Source organism: Falco naumanni, chromosome 4 (genome assembly GCF_017639655.2).
Source record: "Falco naumanni isolate bFalNau1 chromosome 4, bFalNau1.pat, whole genome shotgun sequence".
Classification (NCBI taxonomy): domain Eukaryota; kingdom Metazoa; phylum Chordata; class Aves; order Falconiformes; family Falconidae; genus Falco; species Falco naumanni.
The window spans coordinates 113266355-113285486 of record NC_054057.1 but is presented as its reverse complement, the minus strand read 5'-3'; the positions used below and the strand labels follow the sequence as shown (position 1 = coordinate 113285486).

General features: G+C 43.4%; 1 protein-coding gene across 13 annotated transcripts in view; it reads right to left on the bottom strand.

Annotated features, from left to right (window-relative positions):
• Positions 1–19132, bottom strand: part of PFKFB4 (6-phosphofructo-2-kinase/fructose-2,6-biphosphatase 4) — a 53231-nt gene that overhangs the window by 29669 nt on the left and 4430 nt on the right. For 2 of the 13 annotated variants that reach the window (XR_005827258.1, XM_040589080.1), the window contains exons 1-2: positions 16478–16594; positions 15021–15173 (exon numbers count right to left, since the gene is read on the bottom strand). The exons of 1 other annotated variant lie outside the window; for it this stretch is intronic. Coding sequence is in view for 6 of the 12 variants with exons in the window: in XM_040589080.1 (XP_040445014.1) it covers positions 15021–15173; positions 16478–16514 (190 nt within the window). In the remaining 6 variants the exon portion in view is untranslated. Of the gene's footprint in view, positions 1–475; positions 498–7043; positions 7185–10516; positions 10645–15012; positions 15174–16477; positions 16595–17526; positions 17660–19132 lie in introns of those variants that run through there. 10 more of the 13 variants (XM_040589082.1, XM_040589081.1, XM_040589086.1 and 7 more) reach the window with 9 other exon arrangements.

The following is a 19132-nucleotide window of genomic DNA, read 5'->3' as shown; positions in this document are numbered from 1 at the left end:
ACTGACATCTCACACCCCTATGTGCCTCAGTTCAGTGCTTGCATTGAAAGGAAACAGCAAGGTGTATACAATTTTTAGATAATTTTTAAATTTGTAAGACAAGACCTCAAGACTGCTCAACCTTTTCTTGGTTTTAAGCAAAACAAGCATGACAGATGCAGCTTCATACATCACACTATGACATGGTACGTACTATTTATTATTTCTCCTTTCAATATTATTAACATAAAAATATCTTTTAAAACAGCTTATTTTGACTGTTCTATGGTTACTCGGAATAAAGCACAAGTATTCTACACAATCAAGTATAATAACCTGATAAACAGATACACATACAAAGGCAGAGTGTTTAAGTTTTTAAAAATAAACACTGCAGCAAGTTAAAGGGGTTGTATGTATAAACTGAAAACTTTTGAGGCATTTCCTTTCAAATGACAAGTTTTTGAACATTTTAATGGCACAAAACTATGGATACCTTGCATGAATCTACCACAGCTACAGGGGACTGCCTAAAAAGAAAGAAGATATTAAAGTAGTGCAAAGATACCACCAGGTCCCTCCATCCCCTATTTCAATGGAAATTCACTTCTATACAATCCACAGGTGCATCAATTTCCCCAGTGTCTTGATAGAGGAGTTGTCAATTTGCCCCAAAAGATTACATTTCAGCGTTGAACAAGTCCCATCCCACAAAGTCACTTGCACCTATCTGGCACAGCCACTCCACAGAGTACACTCATCAAAAAAGAACAAGCTAACTAGCAGAGACAGATGCACTTTCTTAAAGCACACATTTAAAAGAAAAAAAAAAACCAACCAAACCCATTAAAAATGCACCACTTGTCACGAGAGAGAGTACCTAACTTCAAACCCATGAAAGGGTCTGCTACTAATGTGCAATGAGAGTTACAGGGAGCTGAATGCAAACCAAAACAAATCCACCCAAACATGTCCATGTCTCTGGAAGGACACTGAAAAAAGCCCTCTGAGTAAGCTCCTCTGTGGAGAAGCCTATGGACACAAAGGATAATGTTTTCTTGTCCCTCTTCCTCTTTTTGTCCTAAGTTCAAGCCTGTGAACCCCCTTCTCCAAGAGGGAGAAGGAGGTCTCTGGAGAAACAAAGTCTATGAAGTGCAGAGTACAGCGCTTCCTAAGCTTAACAGCTTTGCTTCTAGTTTTAAGGACAATAAAATAGAATACTGAGATGAGAAAAATCCCTGAGTCCCTCGAAACATTAAGGGAAGACACAGTTCTTCAAAGCCAGTTTGAAAGGTTCTTAACCTGAAATATCTAGCTCAAGTTTTAAACAATCTTCAAGTATAAACAGTGAAATAAGAGCTGTAAAAAATCAGGATGTGTAAGGAAAGGCTCTGTACCTCAGGTCCACCTGCTCTGCAAGGAGCTGTGCTAATTGGAACAGGCTTTTCTACACATCATGGACAGAATTTAATAACTAACATTATAACCAGACCTCCCTTCGGTATTTTCCCCCACTTCCCCTCCTGGGATAAGCAATACAAATTTCACCTTCACACAGAAAATTTGTCTTTTGGGAATGTAATGATAAACCTGTACTGGAACAAAATTTCATTTTGCAAAACTAAGGGCTAGGAAGCTACAGTGAGGAAAGCTGCAGCCCCCTTAAATGGTTGCTTCACAGGTTACACCAACAACAGCTCCCTAAGCTAAGTTCTACTGCTTGCATCAGCTTATAATAGATCCTTCTCACTGAGCAGCAAACCAGACCAACACAACTACAACAACATGGAAGGTGGATATTTCCTTCCATTGTCACAGTCAACATGCAAGTCTGGCATCACTTGCACTTTTACGCAAATTTCCTCAAAGAAAGTACAAAAATTAAAATTGCCTTCATTAGAGCCCTATGCATACAGTTTAACATGCACACCTATTCTGGTGTTCTGATCACTGATATAGCAGAAACCAAGGGAATTATCTGCTGATCCCAATCAAACAAGTTGCAATCCCATTCTAATTAGGTGCCAGGCTGACTGAGAGCACTCTTCCTCTTTAAAGGAAGACACCAGTCAGACAGATGCCCTGCATACCAGGAGGAGGCACACCACTGATTCCAACAACCTTAAATATTCTGCTCTTACACAATGCCATAGCCCTGTAAACACCACTACACAATACATGGTGCTACAGCATATACCATCCATTAATGCTTGTTTTTGACAAGAGGACATTAGTTTACAATCCAAAATTTGGGGCACTAAAAAATGTTTGGTGTTCTGGTTTATATGGCCAACAGTGGCTGCAGTCTAATACTGCTTACACAAGCAGCACTTAGCGACAAGTGCAGCTACGCATTTCGAACTAGAAGTCAAAGGCACGTTTGCTGGCCAAAACAGCAGAGGTTAACAGCTACATAAAAGCACACAAAGCAACTATTTTATTTATTCTGTACCTCAGCATAGCACCCTCAACAATAGGCATAAGACTCATCACAGCAGACACAGGTTTTTGTTTTCTTCCTTATGATCTTGAGTAATTAACAAAGCTTAATTTTGCTCATTAGCTCAGTAAAAAAAGTCAAGATCAAAACAAAACACAAAGTTCTGAGCATGTATTAAACACTCAAAACAAACCTTTCTCTCAACAAAATGTTGCCAACACTCACTGGAAGCGGTGAGAAATGTTAATTTCAATGACAGTATTTAAAATGTCAGCATCTCAAGACTTACACCTTCCTTTGAAGAAATGTAAGCAATTTTGACATGAGGAAATAGACTGCTTAAAAAACTAAACAAACCACAAGTGACACATATCTAACTCTCAGAATAAAAAAGCCTCTTTAAGTTAATATTTTCCCAATGGCACAATGCTCAATTCCCCTTTTCACAGCACTTCACCATCCTTCACTTTATGCAAAGAACAATTTGCAGTACAGAAGTAGTTACAGTTACATTGGTGCAAGTTGCAGAGCCAAGGCAGACTCATAAGCACAGCATCCTCTCAATTCCTCATCACTGGATTGTCTGGTTTACCTCTCAAATTCTCTCTACACAATCTAGTCTCGAGAAAACAAACTCATTTTTTTAAACTGCTTCATGTATGTAACTCCTATGGGTTTCCAACAGCACCATTGTGTAAATGTGCTATCAACGTTTTGTTAATTTTGCTAGAGGAACATACGTCTTGAGAACAGCAAAACAAAACTTACAGGGTTGTATGCCATCATTTTCTAAAGATGCTCTATGAGACTTTACTCAGTTTTTTTCTTTACAGTAGATGTTTGTAATATATGTATATAAGATCGCACATTTATAAAGGGCAGCATCAAAAAGAAATATGTTGCATCCCCTTGCTTAGAGGGAACACATTAAAAACATACCCAAAATACCAGTGAAGGAAAATTGCCAAGTGATGAAGTGCATTAAAATTCAGTACTGCAATTTAAGGAGGTTGTGAAATCAAACTGGGACACTGAACAACCTAGATCAGCTGTGCTGCATTTCATCAACACTCAAAACTCAGAGTCTTGTGAAACCAGAGACAAGTGTCTGTACTTTTCAAGCTCACCTACTACCTAACATATTATCAGCTGCCCCTTTTTTTCACCCAAAATGACATTTTGGTTTTTCTTTCTCTCTGTCAAATTTTTTAATTCAACTTTTAAGGTCAGATGCTTTTTGTATCAAGCTGCTACAGTAAGCCATCTGAAGTTTATGAAGGATTCTTGCTGTTTCTGTGGGCTTCGACTCAAGGCCTGCTCTCTGAAATCACTGTACTATTTAGAGGCTCATACAAAAATATCTTTATAAACCAACAAAACCACCCTTCCAAATAAGGCTACATGTTTTCTCTTATCACTTATCCAACTTAACTATTGCTAATCCATTTTTTCCTGCTCATCAATGATGATCAGTCACCTTTCATCACATCCCACAGTGATGAGTTCCTCATCCTGCCACTCTTCCTGAAGAGCATCCTGCTTCTATACTGATGAAGTCCATGATCTTCTAATTTAGCTCTCCTCCTTTTGTCCAAATTACCGGTTTCCAACATCTCCTTGGTACAAGAGATTCAGAATTCATATTGTCTTCTAGCCAGCCTCATGCCACCAGCTGCTCCTAGCAGCTCTGCCATCCACTTGCTCAGGTTTACCATTTGCTTCCTACAGCTTTGATGCCAACAGCGATGGCCCCATCATACATCCTGATCCTCAGGCTACAGCTGGCTGTTGTCCTTACCTCATTTCTCCTTCTTTAGTTCCTAGGGTTGGGGGTACAAATACATATAAGCAGGGTGAGCTCAAAGGGTAGAGTCCTCTAGAGCAAAGATAATCTTCATTTGATACTTTTAGGGTTTGGACTTGATGTACATTCATACTGCTGTACAAACAGCAAATAAGAATTATTAGAATGACCAAATTCCAGGAGCTTTAGGGAACTAAAGCTGTTAACTTGGGGGGGGGGGGGGGGGGGGGGGCAGGTTAATGTTTAACCACAGGAAGTTCACTATCTATCTGTCATGCTACTAACATCCTCTGCTAGGCTCTCAAAACAACTTTCACTATAGCATACTTTGCTATTAATTTTTTTATGTCCATGTTTGTAGCCCACTGCTTGATTCACAGAGCTTGAAGCAAACTTGACAACCAATGCCAAAAGTAGCTTTAGTGCAACCTATTTACAGACAAAACCTTTCACAAAAGACCACAAAAGGTAAGTGGCAGTTATTAATAAAAATGTGCACTTCTGCTGTCACCAGTCTTACTTTGGAAGGTCATTTAGAACAGTTACCTTTGTTTTACTGGTCTCACTAGCTGTAAAAGCTCAGTCTGCTCAGTTGGCTGCACATGGCCAGAACTCCTCTTTGAAGACCTCATAATGAACAGACTAAAAGAACTAGCTCTTCAAAGCCCTGTGACAGCTAAACCCTGGCACAGCTAGCCAGATTTCTTCTTCCCCAGATACTTACAGTTGCTACCACTTCTAGAAAACCACACTAAAACCAGCTAACCCAGATAAGTTCCTCTGAAGATGGATCTGCCAAGTCCTCCACTGAAAGTGTGCACAATTCTGCTCGCCCATCTTCTAGAAAGATAAATTAGAAGTAGTGCAGATAAAGGTTATCAGCATGAATGAGGAAATAAAAAACTCAACCAAAGGAGACTGAAAGAGTTCATCTTGCTTAGCCTAGAAATTCAGAAGACATCAGAGCGACTAGCTTCACTGCTTCCACCGGAAAGCTACTGGAAGACAAGAAACCCACTTTCTACCTGAGCTTGTATTTTTTAACACAGTAACAGTTACCACAGTTACTTGTAGCAGCAGAGAACTGGAACTCTTCAATCCAACATAGCCCCACATCACCCAGTCTGGGCAGTCTATCCTGAGCTGTCACAGCATGGCTACAGGGTCTGCAGGTCACACTGCCTCATCAGAACACCGGGCGATGCATGATACATGGAAACCTGAGGGAAAAGGGCTCCAAGGCACCTTTGCACAGAAAACAATGAAAAGCATTCTCAGTTTGGTGAAACAAGATAGATGGCTTTAACAAGGAAGAGGAAGTTCTGCTCCTCTCTAGGCTGTTTGTAATTCTTACGTATCACAAAGGACTGTAGACATGTTATGGGTAGAGCTGCAAGAGCAAATGTTTCCAAATCCATTTTTCTAGCAAAAAGGTTTTTTTATTTACATCTCGGGTATCATAAATTATAGAATCCTACCAAAAAAAACACAGGTATGTTTAATAATTTTTACGTTATAGTCAAGTTACACTAAATAATTCCACCAAGAAGACTCTGTACACCACCAGATTATATTTGACCAACATGCAATTTTGTTCTTGTGGGCTGGTTTTTTTTTTCTTTGTAAAACAATATCTATGTGGAAGCTGTAACAAGTGTTATTTTATTTGGAAAAGAGTTAAGGCTAAAATAAAGCATTCTTCTTAGCATGTTTACAAAAGCAATTATATACACTTTCTGACCCTTTTCCTAGTGCAGCATTCATCTCCTCTCGACACATACTATCCTCCAGACGCTGAAATAATTCACACAGAAACACATGCCTGCTTCCCTAGCAGAAACCAAGAAAGTTTGGGCTTTTTTTTAGCAAGGGCTGGACTCAAGCAAGAGCAGAGGTGAGGGGAAGCAGCCCAAAGACGCCAGCCATGCCAGCAGAGCCCTCAGCTCTTTCTGTCAGCGCAGCCTTTTTGCATGACAAATAAAAACAATTCCGCAGGACAAAGCCCCTTTTGTCTGCAAAAACTGCCTTGTACTAGACCTCAGTTATTTACGTAAAGGGAGGGGGGGAAAGAAAAAAAAAAAAAAAAAAAAAAAAGAGAGAGGCAAAGTTTGTTCACAAACTATGGTTTACAAACGCCACTGCGAAAGTCTTTAGAAGCTGATGACTTGGTTTGCTGCACCTCAAAATAAGGAAAGCCATTAACTCATACAACAGATGGCCTGATACAGCATTGGCCTTAAAAAGAAAAAAAAAATACAAAACCAGTGACATTTTTAGGTCTCCCTTCAAGACGCACACACTGAACACAAATGCTCCTTGGAACCAGAGCGTTTTAAAAACACAAAACGCCAAACACCAACAAAAGTAACTAGAAAAGACACTCTGGCCAGCCAGGCTTTGCCGCCCGGCGCTGGGCACTGCTCCAGCGGCTCCGGGGGCTTCTGCCTCCCCCGGGGGCTCAGACCAACCGCCACGGGGCGCCGCGACCGCCCGGCTCCGCGGCCCCGAGCACCGGCCCGGCCAGGGGCACCGCTGCACGCGCTCCCGCTCCACAGGCGCCTGAGAGCCCGGGCGAGGGGCTCGGCCCTCGGGGGGGCCGCTAACGGCGGCGTGGCCCGCCTGGCTCCGGCCCCTCACGCCGCTCCCCTCGCACCCCGACCCCGTCGAGACCGGATCGCCCCCGGGAGGGTCTCCCCAGGGCCCAGATCACCCACTGCGGCCCAACCGCGGAGGAGCAGCGGCCGCCCGGGGCTCCCGCTGACAGATACCGCCCGCCGGGGCTCGGCCAGCGCGGCCCCAGCAGACCCCCGGCCCGCTCACCACCGCGCTGTGCGCTGTGCCCCGCCGGCAGCCCGTTGTCGTAGGGCTCCCACGTCTTCTGCAGCGGGTTCTGCGTGAGCTCCCGCGCCCGCGACGCCGCCGCCATCCTCGCCCGCCTCCCCGCTCCCACTGCAGTGGCGGCGGGCGGGGCGGCACCGCCCCCTGAGGCGAGGCCGGGCGCGGGAAGCTGCAGCCCCGCGGCTACCCCCGCCCCGCCCGCCGCGGCTGCCGCGGCTGCCCCGGCCCAAGCGAGGCCCTCGGGGGGCGGCGGGCTCTGTCCCGCGGCGGGCGGGCCGGGGGCCGGGGCCCAGGGCAGCGCGAGGCCCCTGATGCGGCGGGGGCTTCGCGGCCCGCCTCGCCCCCAGGCCCGAGCGGGCAGCAGTCTGGCAGGCCGACGCCGCGCAGTTTCTTTCCCCCACATCGGGGCTCCACGCCCGCCCGAGCGGGGCCGGCGGCGGGCTGCGGGAGGAGGGTCGGGCAGGGCCGCCGGCCGCTCGCGGGGGCAGCTGCGGGCGCCGGTGCGCTGCCTCCGAATGGCCCTTCCCTAAACCCTAAAACCAGCACGGTCAGGGAGTGCGCAGCATGCTTTAAGAAGCCATGCACCGAAGGGTAGATGCTCCCCATTAAACTCTATCTTGGCCTGGAGGCTACATTAGTATCAATGCAGAAAGCCAACAACAGCTTTCCCACACCTTGTTTAGCTACCCAAAAAAAACCCCCAAGCCACCTTTCTATTCACAAGTTACATTGGAAACCTCCTGTGCTACAGCAAGAGCAGTGGTGTGGCGAAATAAAACATCCAGCTGTTGAAATTCCACATCAGCTTTGCAAGTGAGAGAAGCCCAGCTAACAAACAGGGCTGGGCAGAGTCCTAAGAAAGCAAGTACATCCCCATTACATAAGTCCCTACATTTCACAGGAGATAAATGCAATACACTGAAAACACATTAGTGAAGTGCAATATGCCCTTTCATCATTATTCACTCTGTTATTATGACACTGGCCTAAACAGAAGTGAAGATCAGTACATTTATTTTTTTATGCTAGTCAGACTGAGCACCTGGGGACCACTTTTAGTTTTTCTATTCTACTACAAGCTAAAACAGCTTTCCGAGCAACAGAAAAATCAGTTATCAGACATTCATTGAGATGCCCTGGGAAAGTTAGCACTGTTTTTCCAAAACCATGTTTGCCTGACCTCTCCTTCCCTCTCTTCAAGTCTGATTACAGTTTTCAACTGTAGGTGGCTGCACTATATTTTTTACCCTAGCATTTTCTTCCTGATTTTGTTTAGACAGCCAAACCAGGGAGGGGCAGAGTTACAGGGGTTACATTACAACAGTCAGAAAACCAGGAGCAGAGAGTGGAAGGTTTTGAACACTTAAAAGCTTCTTCGTTTCTTCTATGTATTTACTTCCAACAGTTGCCAAAAGAGTTGGGAGCAGGAACAGTTTAATCTGTGTTCCAGGTTAATCCCAGAAGCCTGTCTCCGGTGGACACACAGAACATTAAGACAAACTGATGGCTGACTGCAGGGTAAAGGACGTACCCACCTTGCTCCCCTGATCACAGCAAAGCGTGCTGCCACCAAGATCCTCCAGCTTTCCCAACAGTGCCTCCAGTAAAGCCAGGCAAGTCCATAACAGATGTAATATTGACAGAAATAAGAGATTAACAGGAGTGCTGACTAACAAAATACACTTCCCAGGCTTCTTTTACATACTTTAAGTAGAAAAATGTATTAAATCCTTCCAGTCTCCAGAAACAAAGTTTGTATCTCCTTTCTGCAAATCCATGCACAAGAACTGAAACTCCACTCAAACACCTGCCTCGCAGCTGAAAACACTGACCTCATGTTGTTCACACAAGAACAGAATTTTTCAGAGGTCTGCAGGGTGACTTACCACATTTCTAAGTCTTGTCCCCCAAGCATGAGGCACTCCACCAGCAAACTCCCTTCTTTCTCAGGCAGATTTAAATCAGTGGCACCCGCGCAAAACTTAAGTAAGGGTTTATCCCAGTGTTTGCAATGACAGAGGTGTGCATGGACACCTGCTAGCCTTTATTTTTGTAAGGTAAAGACTTAACATGTTTGTCAACAATCAAGCTGATCTTGTTGATCAAACTTATTGAAGGGCTAGGGGTGTTTTTTTGTTGTTTCAGTAACCTCAGTGCAGTAGTGAGCTATTTGACTGAGGACACAGAGAAAGTGAATACAGAAATCTTATATCACTCCTGAGGTTTAATTTCAAAACACGCTTTTCAAGGATGCTACATTCAATTCCTAGAAAAAGAACAAATAAAAAATTGCTCATTAGATTCCCTATAAATGACAAAGATCACCTTCTGCACAATCACATTATCATCAACCGCTGTCCTAACATAAAGGCTTGAGAAGCAGGGCTGATTCCTGCAGGGAAACCACGAATAAGCCTTTACTCCTTGGAAGGCTTTTACCCAAAGCTTCTGCTCTCAGGGCCATGCTGAGCTGAAAGCTCACCTGAAAAAACACCTCTCTGCAGAGGCACACCATCGAGGGGAAAGGCAGTCTTGAAAAATGAACTGCTGCACAGAACAGAAGGTGTTTGAGCCAAGTAACAGAGTTACGACCCAAGTAACAGTGTTATGCTTACTCTTTTCAAACGAGTGACTGACAAGACTGGAAACTCTTAGGGTTTAACGCATACAGCAAGTGATATAATTATGTCTGAGACCAAAAGAAAAGAGACTGAACGAAGGCTTTTGTTTGATCATACTGAAACTATACTTTGTATCTGTAAATAAGCTGTATCATATGGTAACCATATAATACAAGTTCCACAATATCTGCTAGTCACTTTTGCCCATCTCATTTCCCTAATGAAAATAAAGCTTTCATTTTATAGCCTGACAGCCTATAAAACATCCATAAACCACCCAACACATCTGCCTCCTGGCTTTCCACCATCACTATAGTAGCACCAGCTCACTACTTGGAATAAGAAAAGATGATGTTCGGTCCTCCAGGTGCCCACACTCTCGCCACACCAAGCACAGCAGATACAGGTCACAAGAAAACAGTTCACAAACCCTTCTGCTGCACAGGAGATTCAAAAGAGATCTGTAAAATGACGAAAGGATACACAGACACAGCCAGAGGTCACAGCATGTGGTTTATATGCTCAGGACGACCGCAAAGGAGTTCCCACACTGTGCCAGGCCCTGAAGTTGAGCACATGAGATGTTTTGGTGCCACACTTACAGTGCTCACCAGACCACGGCAATATCCTGTCCCTGCTCTCCTAGCAAAGCATCAAGCAGCTTTGGGGGGAAGTTCCTGGAACACAGAGTACAACTTTCAAGATAAAAAGCTGCTAAAGCAGAAGCTTCCCAATTCCCCTGTTCTACTGCCAGAGTTTACAACAAAGCGGTGCCATTAGCTGTGCTTTCCAAGAAATGGAGCAGCACAAACAGTCAAACTTGGAAGAACTCACCTCGCGCCTGTACACAATGCAACACAAACTGGAGATGTCTACAGAAACCGAGCGCTACAGCAGTTCTCCTCCGCCGTGCACGCCAGCGGGGACCGCGGTGAGCCGCCCTCGGCTTGCGGAAACCCTGCGGTTACCCTCAGCTCCCGGCTCCCGCCCGCAGCGTCGGGGCGACCGGCTCCGCGACGGGTCCCGCCCGCGCCCGCCAGGCGGCGCCCTGGCACCGCCCGGAGCCCCTCGGGCGGCGGGCACCCCCCGGCGGCGGCAGGGCCAGCAGCATTGCTGGGGCGGGGGGGCAGGGGGCGAGGGCGTGCGCCCGCAGGGCCCCCGGCTCAGGCAGCAGATGCCTCAGGCACTGCGAGACCAGCCGAGGCGCAGCAGATGGCCTGTACCCAGTCTATCCTCCTGGAAACGTGCAGTAATTCACTCCTACATTTCAGGAACATACAGCTAAGTCGCACTGTAAACACTGTGCCAGGAGCTATCAAGGCCTTACAGAAGGCCAGCATGAAAATACACCGGCTCTTGGCTTTTATGCATCTAAGTGTGCTTAACGTTACAGTTAAGAGTGCTGAAGGTTACAAGTCAGAGGTTACAGAAAGCTACAGGGAAGAAAAGTCTATCTACTAATCCCCAGTGATTTACTCAACCAAATGGAAAAAAAATATATATATCAGAAGGGCAGTCCACACTCAGAACTAAATATCCCCATTTCCTTCTAGACACTAAGCAACAACAAATCATATTTCATTATTAATCTAATACTTAAATTCTCTTTCCACAATGGTCATGAATAAATTTTTTTATCCCTTCATTATCAGCTACTTACTCACCACTTGGAGAAAACCAATAGTGTCTGACCCGTACACACACAACTGTCAGTAAACAGCTGGCAAAAACCTAAATCCAAACGATCTCTGCTGCAACTGGTAGGTTACTGTTCTAGCTAGAAGTAACAAACAGAAATTAGTTTAAATGATTCCATCTTGAAAACATTTTCTACATATTGCAGTGCTGAGAGGAGGGCAGATCAGGGCGAAAGGCCTTATTCCTCCTTTAAGAAGGTATATAGAAAGGGTGGGCTGTATGCTTGCCCCAGCTGGCAGCTACTCTGAAAGACTTCAGCCCCACAGCACAATACACATTTTGTTTCAGTACAATTTAAGGAGGTACAGAGGAAACAGAATTTTGCATACACACATTATTCAAGAAATACAGACACACACCAGCACAGGCTTCAGCCACACACATATCTTACATGCCCAGCTTCAACATCCAACCAGTGCTCCCTGATTCCACGTGGACTAGACGGCTCTGACCAGCTAACTGGCAGCCTGCTATGCTGCATCATGGTATTTGTATAAAGCATACAGGATAATTCCTATTGAACTTATAATTGATTTTCTCTTTCAGTGAACAACAACAACAACAAAAAAAAGACATCAGGTATACCTTCAGCAGGCTCACGGCAGTCCTTCATCAGCCAAAACATATGCAGCTGGAAGCATCACCAGAGAACAGAACAGCCAGCGACAGCTATCTAATATACAAGGCTGTTACAACACTGCAAGCCAATTAAAAGAGATGGTGACCAAATGCACAACTATGCTTCACCCTTTTTGTTCACAAGTAACAGCATTCCAACATTTCAAAACTGGATTTCAGGTCATATGGGAGAGATTTCTTCCCGTGCACCTTATAGGCTGTAATGATGATGGGTTTTGTTTCGACTAAGCATTTGTTACAATGCTCTTACATGGTGAAAATTGCCCAGAAAAAGCTTCTGGGTAACAACAGCACCCAAACTCGCAGCTGCACCAAATTCCCACTATAATGACCAAAATTCCTGTAGAGCAGGTGGGACACTTGGCCTGTTCGATCACATCCTTTATTACACTAACACCTCAGCAGGTGACAGACTGCTCCCTCCCCCAGGTAACTCGTTGTATTCCTGAAATACAGATCAAGCCTGGCAGGTTCTTCCCTCACCGTGGAAGAGGAGTTCTTAACAACCTGCCCTATAACACAATGCCAGTCTGCTAGGTATGTTATTACCTTTGTAAGGCAAGTACTAACTCAACGTTGCTCTTCAACTGCCAAGGAAAGCTAGAGAGAAAGGAAGCTGCACTAGCAACCAAAAATGTGGCTCTCTTCCTTCAGGGCTACTTCTGAACTCCTGGATGATGACAAAGACTTGGGAACAGTCATCCTGCAGCAGAGATCCCTCACAAGAGTTGAAAAATTCTCAGCTTCCCACAGAGAACACAGTAAGCTCATTCCCGTGAAGATCTTAGCAAGCACAATGAGCAATCAAGGAAGGGAGATGTTATACTGTATGAGCAAGATTACAAACACTGATTCATGCCTTCTCAGTTCAGTTTCTCAGGACTTTTTATTATGTCATCTTTGTAAATGAAGGCTTCCTGTCTCCAGACTGCCTATGGTTTTCTTCTCAACCAAAAGTACCATCCTTTTTGTTTTCCCATAGAATATCCCAGGAGTCAATGCAACAAAAGTGACGAAGAGCCCAGTAAGTCCCCAAAAATTTCAAGCATCCCACATGAAAAGTTCAGCAGGTTCTTCATACCATCTCCACAGGTCCTTCCATTTAGGACTTGATTCCAAACCAACTGAAACCACAAGGACCATGCCTTGTGATACATGGCCCTAGCACTCACTCCATTTCTTCTGAGCAACAAGTAAGTTTATTACTGGCACCACCCACTTCATATTCTATTTCCTATCACTGCCTAAAGGGAAAAAGTTCCAGTTGTCTTGAAGTAGACTGCTACATCAAAGGCAAGCAAAGCCATTAAGAATTCAGAACTAAAAGAGAATCTGCCCTCAGCAATACACATCTTTAGAAGTTATTTTCTAAGAGTTCATTTTACTATTAGACTTCCTGGCTACAGATAATCTACTAAAGAGATTGAGGGGGAAAATAAAGGTGTGTAATCATGCTTTATATGAGAATAAGCTACTGTTACAAACAAGAAATCTCTTTGGTGCTAATTATGGAATAGATTTAAACATCCAATATCCCACACAGACAAAGCTACATAAACACAGATACTAGATAGATCCCTTAAGCTGAAACAAAGTAATATTCCTTAGCATAGATAAGGAAAAGAAATCATCCAAACAGAAAATGCTGGCATAGAGTAAATCAGAGTGAAAACAAGTTCCCATCTACTCTAACAATCATCAACACATCTGATACAAGGGAAGGTCTGACAGGGTTCAGGCACTCAGGAGCCTCACATCATACTTCTTTGGCTGGAGAGAGGGCTAATTCCCACACCAATTTGCATTCATTATATTTCCTTCATCGTCCACTGAAACATTGTGATAGTTATTCATCATGTATGCAAAACAGTGGCGTATCAATTACAGCAGTGTTTAGGCATGGCTTGATTCCAGCACAGTTATGTGTTATCAAAATCATGACAACCTAACGATCAGGAAACAAGTACTAACTATATGAAGATTTTTATTGTAAGAATTGTACCAATAAAGTATTGGATAGCTTTCAACGGAACCCACACACTCTATTACATGCATATAAAATCTATCAGACAATCTAACATTGCTTGGGAAGATACAGGTTATCAGCAGAACATAATGTCACCAACACATGGATTGCACGAGAGCCCCAGAGCATAGACTGAGATTCACACACAGTATTACCAAATTTAAAAAAAATATACCTCACTGCATTGTCTCTGTTCTTTCATTATCTTTACGTGAACCATTCATGAAAGCATGGCCAGAGTATTTTTATTATTTCTAAATACATAAAAATTTAGTTTAGACATTTATCACATCTCAGAAGAAATAATCGCTCTATTTTAAATGCGGGAGAAACCCAGTGTCTGGAGATAACCCTATCAATGCAATGCCATTGTGCTCATGCAAGGAGGTTTACTGTGTCAAGGCTAACACAAGGCACAGATTTAAGGCTGGTCTGCACTAACTGTATTCTTTAAATCTGAAGTATAAATAACTAATTCTTTACAGCTTCAGTCCCAGCAGTCACCTCCCACCTTTACCTCAGAGAACACTGAAATTACTTCCTTGAAAAACAGGCCACATCCTCACGTGGTGCTTCCAGGTATTAAATTTATAAACTGGGCTTAAAACTCTTTCCATTGTCAGAGGATGAAGCAACATTTTAAATCCTCCTGTTACGATGCAACATAAAAGAAAGATGACATCCATTATTCATGTTTTTAGAGTGCAACCCAGTGTTAAAAATCCCTTTATAGCTTACTGTATACCAGGGACTTCAAACTACTTACATGAGGGGCACGTGCTTCTAAGTAGCACAGAAAGAGGACATTAAAATACATGGCATTTGCACAAATTGCCTATTTACATTCACAGGGCTAGAGGCTAACTGAAAATGCTGAGTTTCCAAGATGGTCATTCTGCTGAGGACAACCGTGCCTACACACTGTTCTGGTAGCATCTGATGTTGTTACTACAGCAACAGCACATACAGCCTTACACAACACCTGGACTGCTGGTGGTGTGCCCTGATACGCTCTCCTCTTCCTTGGAAGTGTGATACGGCAACAAGTCTGCTTCTCCACCGCTGCATCAGTTGCCTGGAATCCATGGTACAACCCCAGAAAACCAAGGCTTGATAAATTTGTAATATCTGAAAGATAAGGAAAAGCAAAAACATACTTGTGGCCACTAGAATTTTGCCTTTGTGCCTCTTGAACCTGCATAAAACCAATCCCTACTAAGCCATCCAGATTGTCTCTATCACCTTAAAACTCTCTATTCCTTTCTGGTCACATAAGTGTACCAGAAAAACCTTGCCAGTTCTGACTCTGGGTTTGCTGTTACGAGCAGAGTATAGTTAAAAGAAGCACAAGGAAAAGGTTGGCAGTTTTAAACAAAACAGACCAGCCTTCTCCATGCTGAAAGGCTTAGGAATTATGCTCATTTACAGCCAGTTTTGTATTAGATATTGTAACATTTATGATGTATACATATCCTTTCTCCTTTCACTCAGCTAGGACGCTATGAATCCCACCTGTTTGCAGCAGCTACATGTAGGTTGCTAAATATAAAAAACAGCAGAACAAGGGCAGCTGCTTTCTGAGAGTGGAACTAAAACACTTTACGCCATCTTTAAAACCAAATGCTATCAAATAACTTCAGAAGTAGAATTTCTCAGGACAGCCACTTTAAAGAAAACCATTTGTAAAAACTTATTACAGCATTAGGAGGTTGTCTGATGAGCTGGAAAAGGGGAAATGTATTGATAATAAAAAGTACACAGAATTTGCATGTGATCCAAATGCATGAAGTAAGCCAAGTGAATTATAAAAATCACAAAGGCTTTGGGAAGAAGCCACTGGTCTGGTATCAGCATTTTAAAAGACAAGAGATAAAAAGAACTTAAGAAGCACAGTCTGGGGTTGGAGGCTTGAAATATTGAATGACTACCAATGGAGAAATCAAAGAGAAAAAGGCCAGGAGGAAGCTGCCAGACTGGGTGACAAACAGAGGTGTAGGGTGCATCTGTGAGTCATCAGCACATAACAGAAGTCAAAGCCATGTGAACGTCTGAAATAGGGCATGGAGACAAGAGCAAGACAAGGTCAAATTGTGGGAGGAGGAGGAGGAAACACCGGACCAGGATGGGGGGGGAAGAGCATCATGAAAGAAAGAACAACAATCTGTTAGAAGGAGCAGGTACTGTGCAAAGGGGTCACAGAGAACAACAACAAAACAGGGGCATTCAAACATTTCAGTGACAGTAACAACATGTACATAGACAAGCACCCAAAATGGGCTCTGGGGAGGCTAAGGTAGAGGTTGTACCACCTCACGTTGTAAGAGGGACTAGACTTGGCTCAGAGCTAGAACAAACAACAAAAAAGCAGGGGTGTGGGGGGGTGAGACTAGAGTTAAAGGTCCAACAGAGTATAGTTCTCCAGCATATATTACCATATGGTATAAGTAAGTCGTTAAGGAAAAAGCCCATGGCAATGGAAGCAAAAGCAAATGAGTTAATGGGGCAGTAACTGGGCCTGAAGTCTTCTACACACACCACAGTTACACTTGGTTTCATGCACGTCCTGTAGGCAACGGAGACAAGGAAGCAAGTTTTTTTGAGTGTAAAGAATAAATCCCTCTGGAAAGACAGCATGGAAAACTGACACTGACACAAGGAGGAAAAAAACTCACAGCATGTGATGCCAGCTGCCTCTGGAAATATTTTTAAGCTTTATGAAAGAGGGGCATATTCATCCAAATAAAAAGACAAGCAAACTAGAACAAAGCTTCTCAGAAGCTGTTGGTGACAGAATTTATAATAAAAGCAAAATTAATCTTAATTTGGCAAAGTGTAATGGTGTCATATAGTCTAAAACCTAGTGCTGAAGGGGAAAAAAGATACAGGCCAGATACATGGAGATCCAGATCACTGGTGAATCTCTGTCTTCATAAGCCTCAGGGCAGATTTCTCATTTTCTGTGTATTTTGCAAGTACAGCTCGATGGCTTATCAGCTTCCTCAGACTAACAAGACCAATATATAGATGAAGAAGCTTAATAAGGATAATAAAATTATGACAACCAAAATAATCTAATTTATGGAGTGCAGACAGATTAAATGACACAAATGCTACAAATGAAAGCTCTTGCAAAAGGAAACATTTATCAAGTGAGTCACCCGCATAATATTAGTAAAGAAAACTTTTTTTAAACAAAACTCCTGAATTCTCTTTATATTAAAAAAAAAAAATCAGCACAAGAAAATAAATTCTAAAAAATTATTCAGGTGTGCTGAAGGCCTTACTCTGTCACATACAGCATGTGTGACAGCCTTTGGCACCAGAACGTATAAATACACATACAAAAATTTAAATATAAATTGAAAGCTAAACATATACAGGATATAAAGGGTTTAAAGGATGTAAAGATGGAAAAGAAAACAAAAACAAACAAACAAACAAAAAAAAAGAATCAAAAGCAAATAAGCACACCAGCCCTCACCGTTGCCACTTCCAGTGAAACACCAGCTGTCCAGGCTTGCTGGCTCCAGCCACGGCACAGTGGGTTGGTCTGTGTCCTCCTCAGGTCTCCCACTCACCACCAATGATGTCTGAAGCCACTGACTGATTTGAACCTTATTTGACATGGGATAGAGGTCTCAGAAACACTAGTCTCCTACATTTTAGTGACAAACGGCTACCAAGAGAGACAAGCTGCCCTGCCAATGCTCCCAAACTGCTTTGACCTGTCCCATCAGACACAAGATGGACACCAGGTAAGCCCAAGTCCTTGGAACTGACCCAACCTGGGTAAGAAAAAGCAAGTGCAACCCCAAGACATAAATCCACAGGAGACATCTCTTCCAGAACTGCTTGAGTTTTAAGCTCCTGTATTCTAATCCCTGAACAGAGCATGTCTCAGAAAGAAAAAAAATCAAAACAAACAGCTAGGTCAGTCTCCTACCCAAAATGAGTAATAAGCTCAGCTCTAACAGGAGCACTTGTTTCCTCCACAGCAAGGGCTGCCTTGCTGCTTTTTTTCCCCATCCTCCTCCTTCGCCCCATCAGTCTGCCTCTCTGACAAGTAATCTGAAATTTTTTAATTGAAAAAGGTCACGAACCCGAGATCTCCCCATTGTTTTGGGGAAACCAGTTTCACACTGTTAGTAGAAAAATGACAAAGCTCTTCTATTTTTTCCCATCCCTAATGCAGAAGGTAAATGTTGCAGAGCTCCACGTTTAAGAATATCCATAGGGTTCCCATGAACAACAAAGTATTGTTGGTTAATAACCACCAACATCATTTAGATTTCCAGGGATATATGATCATAAAAGAAAACATAAAAGGAAGAAAAAGCTAGCTTTAAATCCACATATTGTTAAGGCAATTATAATCAGTCAGAAACAGTTTCAGACACATTAAACCAACTCCTGTTTGTTGTGCTCCTTGATTAATTTATGTCAAAGGGGGAGGGGGGGTGTAGTCATATGGAAGTTTTTAACTATAAATAAATCACCACAAATACTTTGTCCCTTGCATCCTTTGATTTAAACTACCCACTGGTAAACTGTATATAATCCAGTTGATGCTTAAGGAAACCTTCCTATTTACACAGCTAAAATACAGGCAGGATCAAACCAAACCTCTGCAGTTTCAGCACAGGCTAACCCACCTAACAAAGCACGCTGCTGTCTGTAGACTGAGAAATCATTCATATGTTGCATCTTTTGAAATGGATTCACAACACAAGTGGCTTTTCCCAGGAAGGCAGAAACAGCACATCTAAGTCACTTTTAGATGTCACTTCAGTGATATGTACCAGCCCCAGAACAGTCCTGCAGCTGGCAGGGGCACGTCATGTAACTCTGGAAGAGAACAGCCACCAGGGAGCCCAGTCACACAGCTCTCTCAGCAGCCCAGCGATTCCTGGCACCAAGGAACAACATGCCTGAATCCAGCTCCTAAACCATGACACAAAAACTTGATACTATGCAGAAAGATAAGAAAATTCATATTCTGAAAGATAGTTGTTCAGGAACATGTTAGGTGATCAAGTTTAGAGTGAAAAAGGGAGTTAAGAACTGTAAACTCCCATTCTGATTTACCC